Source organism: Nothobranchius furzeri, chromosome 18, assembly GCF_043380555.1.
Source record: "Nothobranchius furzeri strain GRZ-AD chromosome 18, NfurGRZ-RIMD1, whole genome shotgun sequence".
Lineage (NCBI taxonomy): Eukaryota > Metazoa > Chordata > Actinopteri > Cyprinodontiformes > Nothobranchiidae > Nothobranchius > Nothobranchius furzeri.
Genome location: NC_091758.1, coordinates 13884901 through 13905214, shown reverse-complemented (window position 1 = coordinate 13905214; position 20314 = coordinate 13884901). Strand labels below are relative to the sequence as shown.

Sequence of the window (20314 nt, the reverse complement as noted above, 5' to 3'; positions counted from 1 at the left end):
TCTGGAGAAACTAAACAGATTCAGCTCTAGTGGACAGGAGGCCGGTTTCAACCCAGAGGTCGTCACCTCAAAACAGACCAAGCTTATCTGCAAAAACTATCAAAAGGTTTTATTAACAAATATAAAACTCGTCTTTACACAGCTGTGTGTTTTACAGTGTAGCCTCCCAGCATTTCTGTCTGCTGTACAGGTCAAAGGTGGAGTAGGCAGGGCAGGGCACTGGCAAACGTTTGCACACCGGCTCCTCGTTAAGTGGGAGGGGCTTCTGATGGATCAGGTCAGAGGTCATAAAGAGGAGTGAGGGTCCCTCAGTTGTCTTGGTGTCTTTACAGCAGGGTGGGGGGGCCAGGAGGAGACGGTCCTGCAGCACCTGACTGATGAGCTGATCCTCCTGAACATCAACACTGACCAGCGACGTGAACAGCAGCTGAGAGCGGGAGACATTCACCACTACACACACACACACACACACACAGATCAGAATAAACTTATGGAACCACATGTTATTTAAAAAAAGCAGGGAAGCTATTTGAAAGCGTTACACCAATGAACAACAAACCAAGGCTTCTGGTACCGACCTAGCACTAACCCTAACCCATAAGGAAGCGTGGGGCTGGCTGGTCAGGCTAGTACCGACCCACTTCCACTCCCTTCTCTAAACACCAGAGGGCACCACTGAGCCATGGAACAGTGGTGTTACCTTCAGTAGCTCTGGTGTTGATCAGGCTCTTGGTCCTCGCTGACTTCTGTAGAGTCTCCTGAAGGACTTTCTGAGAGTTAAACTCTGCATCCTGGAGGACAGACACACAGGTGACCCCAGATCAGATGTGAACTAGAAACATTTGCATTTCTTGCAGAAATGCTGATTGAATGCTGGATAGCTGAAACTGTAAGCTGAAACAAAGCAAAACTGTCAAAATGAGCTGAATGTATTGGAAGATGTAGAAGCAAAAAGCACCAACAACCAAGTAAAGTACAAAATGTAAGTGAATAATAGAGAAAAATTATCCTAAACAGCAGAAAATTGAAATCTGAACATTGTATAAAAATCTTAACAGCTAAAATGTCTAAACACCTGTGATTTCAGTAGGACAAGTTAAACAGTTTAATCTTTACATTTAGCTGAACTGTGAAATGAGCAGCATATGCTAAATTCAGAAACGGATTTCTGAAGCTGCTGAATAGCTGAAGTGAAGCTGAAACTAAGCTAAACTCAAAATGAGCTGAATGTATTTAAAGATTTAGAAGCAAAAATCACCAACAAGTGTAATAAAACTCAGAATATAGGTGAAGAATGGATAAAAATGCTAAACAGCAGAAAACTTTCATCTCTGAAAATTGATTAAAAGCTCAAAAGTTGAAATGTTAAACAGCTGGCATTTGAATGAGAATAGTTTAATGGGTACATTTTTACAATTGGCTGAACTGTGAATTTATATATTTGCTGATAGATTAACATATATTCAGACTTGATATGGGATGGATGAATGAAATGATAAATGGACTGTTGGATGGATGTTAGATGGTTTATTGGATGGATGGATAGAAGAATGGATGGATTTATATGTGGATGTATGGATTCCTTAGGCCAAGCCGATCGATTTGATGCCTCACATGTGTGGGTGTGTAAGTCCATTTAGCCAGAAGATGATTGACCTCTCTCAACCAATCAGAGAGCTGGGAGGGAGCGGGGCACTTTCCCACCTTCTGACGGTCAATCAAATTGAACGTGTTTCTAGTTTTAAGTACAAACAGTTCAAAAAGATCAAAACAGGAGTCTGCTATTGGCTCAATATTCAGCTTTTTATATTCATTCCTATGAGACTTAAAGTTATTTGTAGTTCTGGTGTTGCCATGGTAACAGATGACAGGAGTCTGCTTTAATAAAGCAATGCACAATGTCACACGACTCTTTTAAACCTTGAATAACATTTCTATATTAAAGTATGTTGATACAGTTGTGTCTAAAATGTTGTTAAATGTTGTTGCTAAGCATGTTGCCATGGTAACGCAGAACACAATATCAAGTTAATACAAGACTCCTGGGACCAAGCAGGTTGAATTGATGTATCATAAGTGTGGGTGCATATTTCCTTTTAGGCAGAGGACGATTGAAAACTCTCAGCCAATGAGAGAGCAGCGAAGGAGGAGGGGGCGGTTCCTGCCTTCTGACTGGTGTTAAAATATCAGCTATGCTGCTAGTTTTAAGTGTATAGAGCTCAGAAAGATAAGAAACAGCAGTATGTTACAGGCTCAATATTAGGCTTTTCACATTCATTTCAATAAGACTTGTTTGGGGATATACTTATGCACTTGTGTTACCTTGGTAACAGATAACGCATATAAAATTTAATACAAGATTCCTGAGACCAAGCTGGTCGATCTGATGTATCATATGTGTGGGTGCTGTATCCTGCTTGGACAGAAAATGGTTGAACACTCTCAACCAATCAGAGAGCAGCACTGTTTTCCCGCCTTTCCCCCTGGCTGTTGGAGTCCTGCAGCTGTACTCCTGTTAATGAGAAATGCCTTTAAAGTGCATGTCAAGTGTGCCTCAGAGTCTTACCCCACCCACGTATCAATTTTAAAAACTGCAACATTGGTAGGCGTTGCCTGGAGGACCGAGAGGGCGGAGCCGCGGCAATGACGAAGACGACGGCTAACTAGACGAAGCTAGCTCCCTTCACTCTGAGCAGTCATTAGAAATGGAGGACGTTTCTCCCCCTCCTTACCCAGACACTCGAGAAGAAAGGGACCAAGTCTAATTGGAGGAGACAAGCGGACATGAGCCTTATTGTTTTGAGCTTGTGAGTTGCCTGAAATTACCGGAACCGATCCAACAGAACCATCTCTGAATGTAAGTAGCTGTTAGCCATAGCATCAGATTAGCAGCAGGGTTTGTCTCCATGGCCCGAGAGCTAGTATTCAGCATGTTTTAGAGATTTATCTGCATCAACACACCTGGTTTTAATCAGCAACAAACAGCTGAGCTGCTTAACAGCTTATCTAACCTGTTAAAGCAGGAAAATCCACTGAAACGTGCTGGATAGCAGGTCTCCAGGAGATCTGGGCTCAAGCTACAGTCTGCTGCATAAAGTTATGAAAATATCCCATGAGAAAATTATTCTGTAATGTGTTCAGCCCACTAAAACTGCCCTGATTTCATTATTTATTTACTGATACTAGCTGCTCTTGGTTGCAGGTGATCCTCTGGTGTCTGCAGCTGGTCTCCTGCTGGTGTCGTCAGGATCAGGAGCTTCCAGAAGAATGTGCCTTTCAATGACTCTTTCCCCCTTATTTGTTATATTAATTAAATAAATCTCAATTTATATATTTCCTGTTTTTGTTCATGTCCATAAATACTTAAACATGCTTGAAATTAAAACAAGCTTTTAACAGTGAGGTGCTAGTTTAGTTCATCACAAAAGAGCTAGATAAACATGCGACAATGTGATAATTCAATTAATGTAATTTATAAATATCCATTAAAATATCAAAACTGGAATCAAAATGAGATATTTGGCAGCACAAAAAACTTGTCAAACACAATATTTATTATAATAATTGTAGGCAGACAGGAGACAGAGTTGATGGAGGTTCTCAGTCATCGAAGGATGGCTGAAGGCTTTCCAGGAGCAGGAGATGTGGTGTTGTCTCTTCTCTCTCTATTCTGCCAGATGAGCTGGTAGGTTACAGGTGTGTGAGGACATCCTCATGCTGTCATAACCAGATGACAGGAGTTATCAGGTGATCAGCCAGGCTAATGATGAGATGCAGAAAGAAAACAAATCCAGGACAGTGTACAATATGTGGTGTTGCTCACCTTATGTGCTCTTATAGAGTTATTAACGTGTGCCTGCCTCATGTTGTAGAGTCCATATTTTGCTGAGTGTCCTGCAGTAATGCAGGTTATTAGTTAATTTACTTTTGATAGCAAAAACAAAATATTTAATTTAAGTTATTTACCTGGTGAATCAGCTCACACGTCACCACCAAGTGTCACAGGGCCAGAATCAGTAGCCTCCTTCATGATGTAATCACATACTTATTTAATTGTTAATATCTTAAAAATTCAGAAATGTTTTAATTTTTTTTTACCTTGAACAGTTCACTGAGCTTGCACTGTCACTGAGGTGGAAGTTGGAATCAACAGCAGACACCTCACATCTTGGTCTTTTCAGGGGGTGTGGATGCTCTGGGACCTTCTGGAAGATGAATTTCTGTCATGGTCCCTGTGTCACAAGACACTGAGGCTGTGAGCTCTATAAAAACAAAGAAGCAGCACATTTATAAATGTTTAAAAGAGCATAAAATCACTTGTAACAATCTGTAAAACAAATTAAAACTAGAAGGTAATAAAATGTTTACATAGAAGATTATTAAAAATAATTCACCTTTGTAACACCACGTCAGCCTGGACAAGTGCATTCTTGCAGATTGCTAAATCAGTCTGACAGCCAGTGTCTTGGGTAGATTTAGCCTGAAAAAAAAAATAGAATCACATTGATGTTTATAAAGTCAGATAAAATACAAAAGAAACTGTCCTATATAGGCGCTTTATAACATTCCTAGTGTGTGATCGTTATTATAACGTAAAAGTCAGTCACATATGATGTGGAGATCCTGAAATGCGACCTCCTGAACAGAATTCCTCACGGAACCGGGTCACGCTGTGCTGGATTTCATGCTGTAATGCTGTCTGTCAACTAGTGCTGCGTTAGTTAGAGCCACTGTTGCAGAATTACCGACTGACACAAAAACAACCCGAATTTTCTCTGAGCCTGACAGTCATGTGGACCGTTTTGTCGGCCAGGGCTTCGAGATATGTTCCGATTCGCCGCTGATTCTAACCTTACATCCCGTTCCACATTTTGTGAACTTGACAAATTAGCCCGAAGGCAGTGTAGACTGATATTAACTAACTGGAGTGAACCACGTCTCTCAAACTTTGCATTTAGGAAGGGAATTGTCTTTAGAAGATGTTAAAACTTTTATTTAGCTTACTCACCTCAGACTGGAGCCCGTCATGGTGGGGAAGCAGAGTCGGTGGGCTGCATCTAAATCGCGGAAGAGCCACGGTGGGCACAGCCTCCCTCTTGGAACGGAGACGTGCAGAATCGCGGGTAAAATGCTGGTTGCAAACTACAGCACCAGGCGGGAGCTGAATCTTTTCCAGACACGCAACCACTGGCGCCTAATTTCTAAGTCCAGCGGAAAGGAGTGCAACCCGACAGAGCTCCGCAACCATACTACACTACACCATCTCACCATGCTAACGCTATATGGAACACTAAACCCGAACTACTTTCCTAATTACACTAACAGCCAAACAGTAACTAAACTACAATATCCAACAGCCAAGCTAACACTAAATAAGTATGTATAACACTAAAAGCTATGCTAAAGACTAGGATATGCTAATGCTATATGCTAATGCTGAACTACGGCTAGCCTCCTACACTCGCTTGTAAATCCAACTCCCAACTCGCCACAAGGCGTGGCCGAGACTCCCGATGCTTTTATAACTTTGACACAGAGCTGCTACGTAGTACTCTACTGGTTTACGTAGTATCTTACTCTTTAGCCATTGGCTAAAATTTATTCAAAATGAGTCAAATTCTATGTTTTAAGCTGAAGGTGGAGCTATAATGTGGTATTTAGGCAGAATTTTTAATTTTTAAAGAAAATGCACCAAAATGCTAAAATAATGAATACACACATTTAAAACACTATTAGACACTCATTTATACAGTTCATCAGCAAAAAAAAAAGTTAATTTAGACGTTACTTGCTCTTTAAATCTGTCCTTCAGAAGTGAAATTGGACCTGCCAAACTTCTCATCACCATTCAAAAAGTACTGCACCGATTCGAAAAATTCAAAAAGAGTGAGCGGCAGAAGGCGTTGGTGGTCATGTGTGTGGAGTCTTGTGTGCCTACCACGAATGTTCTAGAAGATATGAGAACATTTCAGCTGTATGTCGGCCACAGGTGCCTTTTTTTAAAGAGGTTTAAATGGAGGAAAGCTGGCACAGTCCTCCTTCTGGGGATTGTAGCACAAAAAATGTAATACCAACAGCAAAACCAAAGACAGCACTTTGAAGGGGACAAAATAACCTAACGAATTTGAGAATATCCTTAGTGTACTATAAAATATGTGGTCGGTGGAAATTTTTGTTTCGATATTTCATTTAAGTGAGCTCAGTTTCATTTAACAGAGCTCAGTTGCTCTTCGCCATTCAAAAACTGCTGCACCTATTGGAAATTTTCAAAAAGCGTGAGCGGCAGAAGGCTTTGATGGTCGTCTGTGTGAATTATTATGTGCCTACCATGAATTGTCTAGAAGCTATGATGAGAACATTTTAGCTGTCTGAAGCCGATCGGAGGAGAAAATCTCTGTTCCTTTAACATGGGTTTCAATTGGTGCTTTTATAGGACACACCATGCCGGCATATCGGCGTAATATTACCGCAATGGTATGTCTATAAACGCACCATGCTGGCATGGCGTTGCGCGAATATTGCTGCATTCGTTCCGCCTCGCTTGATAGTAATATTGTTGCATGAGCCCCTCACCTCTGACGGCTAAATGCGAGTCAGCCCCGCTAATCCCTTTGGAGTGACTGTGGGAGGCCCCCCCGCAAAAGAGGGTGGTCGCGTTAGTCATGTGTACAGCACGCCAGGTGCCGGCCGGAAGGAAGTGGCTAGACGGACGTGGAGACCTTGGAGCATTTGGCCGTGCGAGCGGACCAACAGATTAGTCGCCTTTTTACGGGGACGGTGAGAGATGGCCAGCTGTTCAACAGAGTGGTGAAAACACTGACTGAGCGGGGCGTCACGCGGGACAAAAAGCAGGTCACATCAAAGCTAAAGGCCCTGAAAAAGAAATGCCATCAGTCTGACGTGTCTTCTATCTGACGCTGAATGCGCGACCCTGTACGTCACATGCGACCTCCCTTTATCCCGTCTTTGTTGGAGAGGTGCGAAGGTATATCCGTTAGCTGCAAGCCAGCGTGCGTCTCATTTCAATCGAACTTACGGTTTTCTCAGGACAACGCCAGAAATGGAGCAAAGGAGGGTCATTGCTCGTATCTCTGCCCATTATAATTGTTGTGATTTTTTCTGAAAATCTCAAGCCATATCTCAACTTCTACCTGTGATTTTAGAAAAACTGTAATAGATATGCAAAAGATTTTTTAACCAGTAATAGCTGAAAGTCTTGTGAGTTTGTTGAAACTTGAATGAAGTCTCTAGCTTAAAGTTAACCTATAAGAGTAGGAGTTGAAAAAAGTGATAGGATTTAGCTGAAAATTGAGCAATCCCATTCGTTTCAATGGGACCAAAAATCGCAGAAAAAGCTGAATATCTCAAAAAATATAAAATATTTTAATACCAAAAGTCATTGCCAGCATAAGCTGAACGAGCTGACCGTTTTGATACCAAAATTGTGTAAATAGTTGAAGAATTGTGGAAGTAGTTAAATGCCAAAAGACGTATGGAAGCAGAATAATAAACTATAAAGAGAAACAGGAAAACAATACAGCATTCAAACTATTGTACCTTCTACAGGAAGGACGGCTTCACTCTGGTTCCTGCAAAGACTAACGAGGTTCTCACAGTTCCAGTCCTAATGGCTGATCCGTGTGCAGTTTGGGTGTTTTGACCTTATAAGCCCTGTGAGAAAAACGTTCCTATCCAAACAACGATCTTCAGACGGATCCCCTGGAATCATTTGGACAGAACACTGGTGCTATGCCGCTGAAGTGCTTTTGGGTTTAGCCAGGACACAAACCAGCAACCCTGTGCAGTTAGCATCAGCTCACAAGACAAACTGATCCAAATATCAGAGGAGGTCAAAAACAGATGATTCTGAGGTTTTTATCCACAAACAGAAAACGTTACTTTGATTGTTGCCTCCAACGAGAAGCTGTTACCAAAAACAACAAAAAGCATGAATGAATGCAGATAATCACCAGAGCTCCAAACAAGCAACAAACACATGAGATCTGACTGGGTCAGATGATCAGAGCGAACCTGCAGTGACTGAAGGTTTGCCTTCAACGCCAGTGTGGTGTTTAGCCCCGCCCTCTCCAGGCAGCTTGGATGCTGATTGGACAGAGCAGAAGAAGGTTCCACCAAATGTCTGTGAGGTCCTTGGATGAAAAACAAAGACATGGAGTTGAGATTAACGTGGTTCTGTGGTTGGGGGAGCTGTTACCACTGAGATTATTATTAATAAAGATCAGGAATATGATTCAACTCCATAAAAGTAAAAAGTAAGCGGACAATAGAAACTAAAGACCTGATGTCATACGTGCAGGAAGGTAATAAATACATTTACTCTACGTATGAACACATAAAACCAGCCAGTCACAAACCAGTTTGTCCTCTAAACTGGCACAGTGAGAAGAAACATCTGTCTGGTGCTGGCTCTTGACCTCTGACCCCTGCTCTTCATTCACCACAAGGTGATGTTAGATGTTTAATAATGACTTTAGATCTGTGTTCTGTGTGAGGAACCCGTTTAGATCTACAGAGTAGGTTGCTGAGGTCAGTCTGAATGAAGCAATGCAATAAATACAAACACAAAACACTTTTGTATTCCAGTTACCATGGTGATGTACAGTGTTCCTGCTCTCGTTACCATGGTGATGTACAGTGTTCCTGCTCTCGTTACCATGGTGATGTACAGTGTTCCTGCTCTCGTTACCATGGTGATGTACAGTGTTCCTGCTCTCGTTACCATGGTGATGTACAGTGTTCCTGCTCTCGTTACCATGGTGATGTACAGTGTTCCTGCTCTCGTTACCATGGTGATGTACAGTGTTCCTGCTCTCATTACCATGGTGATGTACAGTGTTCCTGCTCTCGTTACCATGGTGATGTACCGTATCCTTACTCAAAACTGGCTGCAGTGGAAGAAGTTTCTGCGGCTCAGCTGTTCCTGTAATGGTCACTGGATCTTCAGACATCTCCTTTATAGAATCAGAAAAACACAGTCACACTGCGTGCGTGCGCGCACACACACACACACACACACGCACACACACACACACACACCTTTGTGCTCCTCTTGTTCCCAGCCGGGCCGCTTTGGCAACGATTCATCTGAGATTGCTCATTTAGCACACTCTGCTTCAGTGTGCGGAGCTTTTGTTGTGTGTCGTCAATCATGGGGGTGGGGCTAAGAGTGACTGACAAGTCCAGTTCAGGACAGCTGGTCACAGAAGAAGAGGAGATAGGCAATGGGACAGGGTGAGGAGATGGGGGAGGAGAATGAAGAGTGGAGCAGCTCATCCTCACTGGAAAACAAAAAGGATTTTTGAGAAGAACTATGAGTCATCTTCATCACCAACATTATCTCCATTACCATCATCACCATCTTCATCTCCAACATCATCATTATCACCCTAATCACTGACATATTCATCTTCATCACATCATCATCCCCAACATCATCTTCATCATAATCATCACAACATCACCTTCATCATCATCTTCATCACCATCATCTTTGATGATGAAGATAAGAAGTCTGCAGACGAGTTTACTTCAGCTCCTATTTTTTGTGCTCTAATTACTCTTAAAACCTTAAAACCAGTTTGTTTCCTGTCACCAATCTTGGGATTCTGTGATTTTGTTGGACCTCTGTTTACTTTTTGGATTCTTTGACTCTTGGATCTTTATTTGGAATACAAAACTTTTGGATCTGACAGAGGCAGCTCAGCTAAAATTTGAAGCTATTTTGAATGTCTGTCCACCCGTTCCTTCTGCCCCACGATGACGCCTTTATGCTTTCTAAAGCAAATAAGAGAATTGGAAACCCTAAAGAGGATGTACGACGACTCCGCTGAACAGCAAAAGAAGGAAATGCTGCTGGATAGTTTGAGATCTTGTACCCCTGTACTGACTATTGCCAGTCAGTTTGAAGATAAAACATCCGTGTAGAACTCTCTACTCCAAGTCACCGTTGCTTGTGATCCTGCTGCACCACGACTACCAACTTCCAGCTCTACTCCTGACCCATTTTCACCTTGGTCAGAGGTTGTGGTACGTGGCCGTGGGAGAGCCCCTGTAGTTGATCCCATCCCCCCACCTGACCTGGAACAACCAGCTGATACCTCCAGGCGCCCTCCTCCTTCTGAACCATCTGATGACATCCAGCAGGAGCCTCCGGGAGAAGCAACCTCCACAGTCTCTTCCCCCCAGACCTCAACCTCTTATGCCCAATGCAAAATTCTGGACCGCTGAACCACCTGCCCTGGGTCAGGAGGTGAGCTCCTCCACGGCAAACCCTCCAGTTCCCCGGCACCACCGGAACCCAAACCCAGAATCCTCCACTACTCCATGGGAACACAAATCAGGAGTCCTCTACGCCTCGGCCACTGTTTCCACCAACCACTTTGCTGGTAGGTGATTCTTTTTTAACGTCATGACGAGATGTTTTCCATCAGACACCATACCTGCTCTCCTGGATAAACTTCCTGGTCTGCTCTACTCCATCCCAGCTTCAGTTAAAAGAGTGATCATTCATGTGGAATCAAACGATGTCACACGCCGGGAGTCCGTCATCACTCAACAGCATGTGAACCATCTCTTTGACATTCTGAAGAGCAGCAGAATGTCTGTTTTCATCTCCGGCCCGATCCCCACAGTTTCTCGTGGATATGGACGTTTTAGCCGTCTGCTCTCTCTCTACTCCTGGCTTCAGCCTGCTTGCAGGTCCCACAGTTTTGGTTTCATCGATAATTTTAACCTGTTTTGGAACCGTTTCTCCTTTTTCAGACGAGATGGTATTCACCCTAACCAACATAGCTCTAGCATGCTAACCGCTAACATCCGGTATGCTGTGCAGTCCCATAGATATACATCTGTGGTGGATTCCCTTCCACAGACATGTTGGTTTGCATCCCAGCCATCTTCACCTTCTTTGGCCATCTCTCACACCCCCACCACAAATAACATCACTCCCTACAGTCTTCCCACGATGCAACAGTCTTCTGTGTGTCTTCCAAAGGTCACAATCACCAAAATGTTGTCTTCTGCTGACAAACCCAAGAGTTTCCCTATTCCAGCTCATTTATCAACCAGCAAAGACATAACCTGCATTCATGGCCGGAGAATCCAGAACACCAGATGTTTACGACCCATCCCTCTCAAACAGGTTAAGAAGACAAATGTTCTCCAGGATTCAGTTCAGGGTGCCCTGTTAAACGCCCGCTCCATCTCAAACAAATCCTTTATTTTAAATGAGCTGTTCACCAGAGAAAAGTTGGACTATTTATTTATTTCTTACGGAGACGCGGCAGCAAGATGGACACTTTGTACACTTCAATGAAATACGTCCACCAAACTGCTCTGTGTTAACCACACCACGCCCGACACGTCGTGGTGGAGGTCTTGCTGTGGTCTTTAAGGGCAAACATGTCTGTAATCTGGTGAAAAAAAGGCTCTTTTACCACTTTTGAATGTCAGGTCTTCAAAGCAGGGTTACAACATGTATTTCACTGTATTTCATCTACCGACCTCCCGTCCAGCAGAACTGTAAATGCTTTCCAGATGCTGTGTGTGTCATGTCAGCATGGACGCCACCAGAATCAGGCTCGTCCATGTTTTACTCATTCCAACACGACAATAAAGGTGAAGTTAACCAGCATCCTTCACTCCTACCAGTTAAATCTGTCCAGGTGCACACCGGGAATGATTTTATATAACGGCAAAGGAAACCGACGGCTGAGTCCGGTCAGACAACTGTTTGACCAGGTACATACAGCTCCTTCCTGGAGAAGTCGGATCAGAAGACTTCTTCGTACTCCTCCGAGGTGGAAACCGGACACAGGGACCCAACTAGAAAGGAGAAAAGCAGGACTGGCAGCGTGTTCTCTGGACTCTCCCCCTGAGATGGTCCTGATGCAGGTCTGACCGCATCTGCTGGTTAACAGGAAGTGAGCTACGGAGCACCGACAGACTTGCCTGGAGCGGCGGCTGTTACAACTGAAACCACCCAGAATGCAGGTGTCCGGCTAGTTACGGTAACTAGCTGCAGTAGTTAAGAGTACCCGCGTCAGCATCGGTGTTAGCCTCCGGGGTTTTAACCTGGTTTAAGTGGTTCAGGAAGTCTTAACTAAACGGGTTACATCTGTTTTAGACACAAATCACCCGCGTTTTCTTTGAAGTAGGACTTTCCATCTGACTTTTTGTTTCCGTTTCCGGTGTTTTTCCGCAAGTATAGGCGTTACATTGAAATGTGTCCCCGTTTTCCCCACTGAACGAACTAAACTAAATCATTAATGATTGTGACTTTTTAAATTTATTATTATTATTATTATTATCATTACATTGCTGTTATTATTGCTGTTGTTTAAATTATATGTAAATTTTCATTTTTTGGCTTTGTTTTTTGAAACAGGAAACATCCTAATGTTTATTTTCATAGAAAAAACTACGGGCATATTTATTGGGAAACTTTGATGGCTGAATAAATATTTTCCAGATGTCAACACAACTCTTGAACACTTTTAGCTCTTGGTGGTTTTGTTGAAAAAAACACCAAAAACCATTTTCTAATATATATGTTTTTATATTATAAATATTTTATATGTTTTACACTTCGGCCATCAGATGAGTTTACCCCAAACCTGCCAGGGGGATTTTAAATTGTTTTAAACACCTGCATGTTTTCATAGTTTGTTATTTAGTGTTTTTACTTTGTTTCATAAAATGAAAGAGAGATTCTAACGCCAATTGCTATAAGATAAAATAGATTTAAAAATCAATGGTGTTTAAAAAGACCACAGAGAGCTTGGATCTCAGGAGTTTTGCATTGTCTAGGAGCAACGGTTGCAAATGCTGCATCTCCAACAATATTTGACCAATTGTGCTGGACAACTGGTAAGCCAGCCTTAATCACATGACTTCACTGACCTGATGGGCATGTAAGGTGAGCAAAGCTGTCTGTACGCTGGTGATTCCTATGTAAAGCTCTGTAAACTAAAACTGAGGTCTGACAACAGACTCTAGCAGAAATCTGGAGCCAGGGGAACTGGAAAAGCAGCCCAGTGGTGTGTAAATAGTGGGATAACAGTTTCCAGTTCTGGGTAAGACATGTTGATGCTAAACTTGGTAAGAAATCTAAGGCGATAAAGCAGGAATGAACTGGAGCTCTGAGTCCTCACCCCTAAGTAAAAGCTTGTGCTTTCTTAACTCAGCTGTAGAAGGTCGTCCATCATCCAGCTTTGGTACGGTCTAAACAACGTTAGGATGCTCATGTGCTGAAGGGGAGGAGATAAACTAAAACAGTAATCCCCCAAACCAGAACCTTGGGGCACACCGTAAGTAAGGGAGATGGACAGCTCAGATCCTGATAAACCTACCCAGTTTCTCAGCATACTGAGCAGCGTGTGATGGTCAGTGGTGAGAAAGTCTGCACTCAACTCTGACACGATCAAAGCAGAACATCTGTTTGACTCTGCATCAGGATGTCATTGAAGACTCTTAAGAAACACTCAACAGAATCCTGAGAATTAGCCAGGAGGCCATTGTCATCCAGAACTTTTTCCCATGATCTCCAGTTTATTCTGCAACTTCTGAACAAAGAACAATCAAGAGAGTTTTTAATAAGTAGGAACTTTACTGGAAGCATTAATGCACACTGGGACTCCATGGTTCAAACACTTTTTCCACAAAGATTAAGTGTCAAGAAATCAGTTGAAGACTTAAAGAATCATCTGACTTGGATCAGATCAGGTAGCTTACAGGTCCACTTGTTAACAAGTCTCTCCTTGATGTGGCTCTTTGTTATATTAGCAGAATTTCAGGCCGACATAAGGAAGAGGCAGTGGGACACACACACACACTCACACTCACACACACACACACAGGGAGGTGATGGTCTGATGAGTGGAGAGGAGACTCCATCAGTGCTCTTCGGTCCCATGAGGACAGAAGAGCCAGGAGGGCTGGACAACGAGGTGGTAGAGGTAGAGGACTAGTTAGCTCCTGGACTCCAGAGATCTGATGAAAAAGAAAGAAAGACAGAATCGTATTCAGTATTCTCCACACACCAGCCCCCCCCACCCCACCCCCCCAATGGTTACCATCCACATATATGCTGGATGTTTCTTTTCCATAGGCATGAAATATAAGGTTTTGTTTCCAAATGGGAGGTTCCCACCACCGCCATTTTGAATGTGTCACACGTCTTGCCACACCCAGACAATCCAAAAATGGCAAAAGAGGTGGAGCTGAGGGCAAAGCTGTTATGGTTGGAAGAGAGTTAGAACAAATGAACCGATGTAGCTACTAGCTAACCCAAGAAGGGCTCCAAGGACCAGGGTAGACCAGTCGGACTGCAGACTGGTTTCCGTGCGAGGCTGTGGTCATGCTGGTCACCTGTGGGGATCTGATATGGACCGGGACTGTTAAATTACAATCAGAGCCTAAGACCGCTGCAATCGCAGCCGGGCGCCGTAGCCTTTTCCATCAGCTCCTGCTCCACAGTCAGAGATCAGCGGGATGTGAGCTACGTGCTATCCCAAAGCTAACAGAGTTTTTCTGGGTTTTAGCAAGAAAACGCGGTAGAGCAAGTCCAAGGTGAAGGCACCTCCGGCCTGCTTAGTAACAAAATCATACCTAGGTGAGCTGACTGAGGATGTCAGGCTTTGCTGGTCCACCACGGTGAAAGATCCACGAGTCCGCTGTTTTGACATGGACCCGAGAGCCAAGTTGACAGTGGTGGACCTTTGACCTTTAACAGCAAAGCCCGATAGCCTCCGCTACCCTCGGTCAGATATGTAGCTCTAGTTGTTACCCACAAAACCCTACAGCAGCCACAACAACACGTTATATTTCAGCCCATCTCAGACCAAGCGGGTTATGGTGAACACAGAATTTCCCTTCATTCAACCAGAAAACTGTTAGCGAGAAAAGTGCAGTTGAGCTGCGGTGTTTCCGTTGTCTCCCTCAGAGATCCACAAGTGACCAGCATGACTACAGCCTCGCGTCGGAGCCGGTCCGCGCATCTGGCGGCCCCGGGAAACGGGAACAGCTCTAGCATCTCTTCTCTGGCAGGAGACACAAGAAGCTGGGCTCAGGTTTCTTATCCAGCCAGCAGCCCCACTAACATGTGTGAGCAAGCAGTTAAATGACACCACATTCCTCCATTCAACCAGCACAAGAAAGTACAGAAATGTCATTTTACTTACTGAGAAAAAGGAGCAGAAACTGCTTGGCTGAGCTGTTAGTGCAGTCAATCACCACAGCCTGCCCCTTTGTCCAAATATTTCCATGATTAACATCCAAACACGAACACACAGACAAAACTAAAGTTCAGAGGGCCGAAACGGCCGAACATCTATTAACGTGAGGCTGAGGTCTTTCTCAGAGCTAGCTCTGGAGTCTCGTGGCTCTGATGCTCATTAATTATTCTGAAATTTAACTTAAACGGAAGAGTTACAAAACATCCACCCCCCTCAGAGTTGTCATGAGTGTAAACTAGATCTATTAAACCTAAAACATGTTTATTTCTGCTGTGAAATTGGTATTTTTAACATGGGAGTCAATGAGGATTTGCTTGCTTCTGACACCAGCCCCTAGTGGATGGGGGTGGTACTGCACTTTTAGCCACCTTCCTGTTGGCTTCATGTTCATCCCAGGATTGTGGGGGCCTGACGCTTACACACAGCCCTCTCATCCAAAAGCTTCTTTGGTTCTGGGTTGGAAGCTTCAGGTTTACGGACACGGACGGAAAAATAAGGAAACCCTTGATTTGAGTCAGACAGGACACCTGGAAAACTCCACAGAACCAAACAGGAGACCCCCGCAAGGAGTAGGGACAGACAAGGGACAAGGATTCAACCCAAAGTGTGACTTCTAAACGTGGATCCTGTGATCCGCGTTTACAATATGATCTGATGTCACCCAGGTGTGAACACATGAGACAACACCTTTGTGCTTTCTCAGAAAATCAGAACACCACCCTTCATCAGTTGAATGCTTTTATATGTGTAAGTCCGTTACAAAAGTCTTCCAGTCCTTGCTGGGTCAGAAACAAGACAAACACATGACACACAACATCAGGATGTACAAAATCTAACCAAAACTCCGTCCATGCATCCACTTATTTGGGGGCAGCAGCCTAAGCTGGGAGGCCGAGACTTCCCTTTCCCCAGCTACTTGAGCCAGCTCCTCCAGGGGGACCCAAGGCGTTCCCAGGCCAGCAGAGACGTAGTCCCTCCAGCGTGTCCTGGGTCTTCCTTTAGGTCTTCTACTGGTTGGACGTGCCCAGAAAACCTCACCAGGGAGGCAGGCGTCTAGGAGGCATCCTTCTCTCGATGTGGAGGAGCAGCGGGTCTACTCCGAGCCCCTCCCGGATAACCGAGCTTCTCACCCTATCTCTAAGGGAGAGCCCAGCCACCCTTTGGAGAAAACTCATTTCGGCCGCTTGTATCCGCGATCTCGTTCTTTCAGTCACTACCCAAAACTCATGACCATAGGCGAGGGTAGGAACGTAGATCAAATGGTAAATCGAGAGCTTCGCCTTCTGACTCAGCTCTCTCTTCACCACGACAGACCGGTACAACGCCCGCATCACTGCAGATGCAGGACCAATCCACCTATCGATCTCACGCTCCAGTTTTCCCTCACTCGTGAACAAGACCCCGAGATACTTAAACTCCTCCACTTGGGGCAGGACCTCATCCCTGACCCGGAGAAGGCATTCTACCCTTTTCCGACTCAAGACCTCAGATTTTAGATTCTCATCCCAGCTGCTTGATTGTGTTATTTTTTTTAATTTGTTTTGATGAGAAACTACGATGACAGTTGTAACGTTTACCAGCACTGTGTCCTAGATACTACACCAGAGTATTACGGAGATCACGGGGACACTTTCACAGGTGTGTCTGAGCCCAAACTGACAAGCGGTCTCACGAGTAGCTGCTGTGCTGCTGGCGTCTCCGGGCGCTCCTCATCTTCTCAAAGCGAGCCTCCATCTCCTCCAGAACCTTGGGAGTGTAGCGGACCACCAACTTGACCGAACCCTGTGCGGCTTTCAGCAGCTCCACAGCCTTCTCGTGTTGCTCCGCCTCAACGCTCTGCATGGTCACAAGCACACAGCTAGTGAACAACACGATCACTCATGAATCTGAACCACATGCTGCCCACACGGCCTCTAAAACATCAGGAAACTGGGAGGCATGCTGTTTTTTATCTGAACCTTCTAGGGAGCAGAACCTCCTCACAAGGAACCGGAGCTTCTTACCACTCCGTTGACAGACAGCAGCTGGTCTCCTCTCTTCAGCCCTCCTTGGCGATCGGCTACTCCTCCAGGAATAACTCTGGAGATGTAGATCGGGGAGTTCTGCTCTTTCCCCCCCATGATGTTAAAGCCCAGCCCCTCTTCAGTCTTGGGGAGCTCCACCACCCTGGGGTGGGCGTGACCCTCGCTGGCTGCAAAGGCTGCCACGGTGGCCTGAAACAACAAGAACCTCCAATGATCAGCAAAGTGCCAGAACCGGATCGATGGTTGCAGAACATCTTAGTTCTCGCAGCATTCTGATGGAGGTTCTCACACTTCAGTTCAGTTTATTTATGTAGCGCCAAACCGGGACAAGAGGCACTTCACAAGGTAAAGCTGCTTCTGAGCAGGAAGAGCTCCTGTCGGAAACTGGAGGTGTCATCACACTAGAGCCGACTGCATCTGGACTCGGGTCCAGGACTTAGGTTCTAGTACCTTGGCTGTTGCTTGTGCTCGCACCTCTGGTCCTCCAACTATGTCTAGAGTGTCGTACAGCTGCTCGTACACCTGGAGGTCAACAGAACAGACAACAGGTGTCACATCAGGTCTAAGCTGTGTTTACAGGATTCAGTCTGAAGGTTTGTGATTAAACACAACGATTCATGGAGGAAGCACAGGAACGGCTGAGAAACCTCAGATCCTTCAAGACCTGTGACCGCCCTCCTGGTGGACGTGTCCAGTCAGCCGTCATGACCCACTCTGAGTTCATCAGCTGAGTAGGGTGTGTCACCTGGAGTTTCTATAGTTTCACAATATTCTAACTTTCTGACAGAATTAGTCTTTTCCTCATCTGTAGCCAGAACCAAAAGCATCCCACTCCGAGTGATGCATCTACGAATCAAACGGGTCCCACTCACCTCATGATGTTCTAACGTTGGAGCTGTGCCTGTAGATGGAACAGCTTGATTTGACGGAAATCGGACAACAAAAGGCTGTAACACACTTCCTGTAACCAGTGGTGTGTCCAGATCTTTTAAAATGGGGTGGCCCAGGTGAGGCGCATGGGTGGCACCAATGGTTATGCTTTTTTTGTTTTACCCCCAAGCCTTTTGTGGACAATGAAAAGCCTATTTAAAGAAATTAGTGTGTTGGCACCTGGGGTGGCCAATCAGATTCCAAGGGTGGCATGTGCCACCCCAGGCCACTCCCTGGACACGCCCCTGCCTGTAACGTACCTCCCTGATGGCGGCGCAGAATTTGCTCTGGAGGACTCTCTGCAGGGCTTGCAGCTTGGGAGGGGGCAGCTCCCCGGTCCGCTGCAGCCGGTCCAGCAGCTCGATCACCCGGCACACATCTAAAAGACAAACCTGGGTTACACCGGGCTTCACCCGTAGCCCCCACCCATTACTCCTGCTGGGTCCGGAGTGATGTAGCCGTCCACCTTCTTCAGATATTCTGGTTCTGTAGACGGTTAGCCATCACCCAATGGTCAGTCTGGATCTGAAAGAGCATGACCAGCACCATCCATCACCAACCAACAGAACCACATGGACACACAGCTTTCTGCTGAGCAGGGCTACGCCTTGATGCTGGCTCGGTCCATGGCTGTGCCTCTGGACCAGAACCACAGCAGTCAGATCTGTGCTCTGGATCTCTGCAGGGAGAGCTGAGTGCTCCAGAACCATAGAGGGACTGGATATACTTCATAGAAACCCAAAGTCGACAAGGACCCGGTTCAGCTGAACGTCTCAATCCCTTTGGAACCCACAGCTAGGTTCTGCTGAACTAAACTCATATGTAGGTTTGGTTCTGTTGGGTTTTTAGACTACCAAACTGAGTCGGTGACCCAGGGCTGGTCTGGCTGACCCTAAACCAGTCCTGGTCCTGAGAGGCCAACATCCGGTCAGCTCCAACACTGATGATCAGAACCAACCCAGAAGGTCAGTTGTGCGGCGGTCAGAACCTGAGTTTCAAATTAAAAGCCTCATGAAAATATGGCTTTAGGAAAGGGTCACGTGACATAAATGTAACATTTTTACTACTGAGCTAATATTTACCCACTCACACCTGAGACGTCTCGGTTCGGAACAAGCTAGTTGGTACCGGTCCGGATCATAATGGTCCATCTTTGCAGGTGGCTATATAGAGCCGGTCCGGTTCCGACAGGCTACCGGAACCGCTCAGACATTAAACATGCAGCTGAAAACGGAACCTGGACAGGCCCAACCCGTCTGTGCTAGGCTCCCGAGTCCGAACAGAACCGCGTGAAGCAGGAAGCTCCAGAGCGGCTCACATTTGACATCAGTACATGTTTAGTCTCTGGATCCGGGATGCAAACCCGACCCAGTTCTGCTGCAGACCCGAAACCTACCTCTTTCCAGGCAGAGCGGTTCGGTCGTAGCCGACATGTCGGCTTCCTTAGGGTGGTAGGAGGACATCATCCTGAGGTCCTTGTCTGATGGTCACGGCAGGTTCTGGTCCAGGAGTCTCACAGCTGCTCTGATGAGGGCATGATGAGACCGGGCTGGTTCCGAGAGGCTGAGAGAAGCGCAGCAGCAGCAGCCCCCTCCGGGTCAGAGCTGTTCTGGACCGAACCACTGGGGAGGTTCTCATCACAACCTCGTAGGTGAGACAGTCCAGACCGTTCAGCTGGACGGAACCGGTGGGGTAAACCTGAACTCTAAAACTAGAACAGGAAACGTTACGGGCCAGGTCCACGTCAGAACCTGAACCCAAACCCGAGAATAAAATAATCAGCAGCAGATAACTTAATCCGACGTGAGGCTGCAAGTACAGAACCGGGACCAGCAGTCAGCCCCGCAGGACCCACATCTGTAGTTCTGGCGATGAAACCACTTCAGAACCTCTACGGTCTGGGTCAAAATAAAACTAGAACCTCGACTCAGTAGAAACTGAACAGTGGGTTCTCCATCCTGGTTCTGGAGGACCGGTATCCGGCAGGTTTTGGTTCCTCTGCTCAAACACCTGTTCGGCAGCACACGAAGCTCTGTGGATTAAAGGCAGGGAAAGGTCTAAAACATGCTGGAAACCGGGTCTCCAGGACCAGGACTGAGAACGTGT

At 45.5% G+C, this 20314-nt stretch overlaps 2 protein-coding genes and 1 long non-coding RNA gene across 4 annotated transcripts; all 3 read right to left on the bottom strand.

The window, feature by feature from the left end:
- Positions 1–94: 94 nt before the first annotated feature.
- ppp1r35 (protein phosphatase 1, regulatory subunit 35) lies at positions 95–11907 on the bottom strand. The gene is made up of 6 exons (XM_015969250.3): positions 11769–11907; positions 9058–9299; positions 8897–8972; positions 8032–8150; positions 701–791; positions 95–450 (listed from the first exon to the last, which is right to left on the bottom strand). Exons 2-6 carry the CDS (start codon positions 9292–9294, stop codon positions 152–154), a joined length of 822 nt encoding a protein of 273 aa, XP_015824736.1. The 5' UTR covers positions 9295–9299; positions 11769–11907; the 3' UTR covers positions 95–151.
- Positions 3637–4252, bottom strand: LOC129163698 (uncharacterized). The gene is made up of 4 exons (XR_008563499.2): positions 4099–4252; positions 3967–4024; positions 3824–3894; positions 3637–3760 (listed from the first exon to the last, which is right to left on the bottom strand). It is a non-coding gene; the product is annotated as an uncharacterized lncRNA (long non-coding RNA).
- A 1934-nt stretch (positions 11908–13841) lies between the features above and the next one.
- lin7b (lin-7 homolog B (C. elegans)) lies at positions 13842–19818 on the bottom strand. Of its 2 annotated transcripts, none has more exons than XM_015969246.3 (6): positions 19605–19818; positions 18469–18587; positions 17729–17800; positions 17258–17467; positions 16927–17090; positions 13842–14010 (listed from the first exon to the last, which is right to left on the bottom strand). In XM_015969246.3, exons 1-6 carry the CDS (start codon positions 19672–19674, stop codon positions 13989–13991), a joined length of 657 nt encoding a protein of 218 aa, XP_015824732.1. In that variant the 5' UTR covers positions 19675–19818; the 3' UTR covers positions 13842–13988. The 2 variants fall into 2 exon arrangements, with proteins under 2 accessions (XP_015824732.1, XP_015824733.1); XM_015969247.3 differs by having other exon boundaries at positions 13871–14010; positions 16915–17090.
- Between the last annotated feature and the right edge of the window lie 496 nt (positions 19819–20314).

Bases quoted from the DNA above. Each gene is read 5' to 3' on its own strand.
- lin7b (XM_015969246.3), bottom strand. From the start codon at position 19,674: ATGATGTCCTCCTACCACCCTAAGGAAGCCGACATGTCGGCTACGACC. The intron at 17,468-17,728 runs GTACTAGAACCT...TTGTTGTTTCAG, and splicing joins GAGCACAAGCAACAGCCAAG to GCCACCGTGGCAGCCTTTGC. The intron at 17,091-17,257 runs GTAAGAAGCTCC...GTGACCATGCAG, and splicing joins TGCTGTCTGTCAACGGAGTG to AGCGTTGAGGCGGAGCAACA.
- ppp1r35 (XM_015969250.3), bottom strand. From the start codon at position 9,294: ATGAGCTGCTCCACTCTTCATTCTCCTCCCCCATCTCCTCACCCTGTC. The intron at 8,973-9,057 runs GTGTGTGTGTGT...GATTCTATAAAG, and splicing joins GGAACAAGAGGAGCACAAAG to GAGATGTCTGAAGATCCAGT. The intron at 8,151-8,896 runs GTAAGGATACGG...TTTTCATCCAAG, and splicing joins TCCACTGCAGCCAGTTTTGA to GACCTCACAGACATTTGGTG.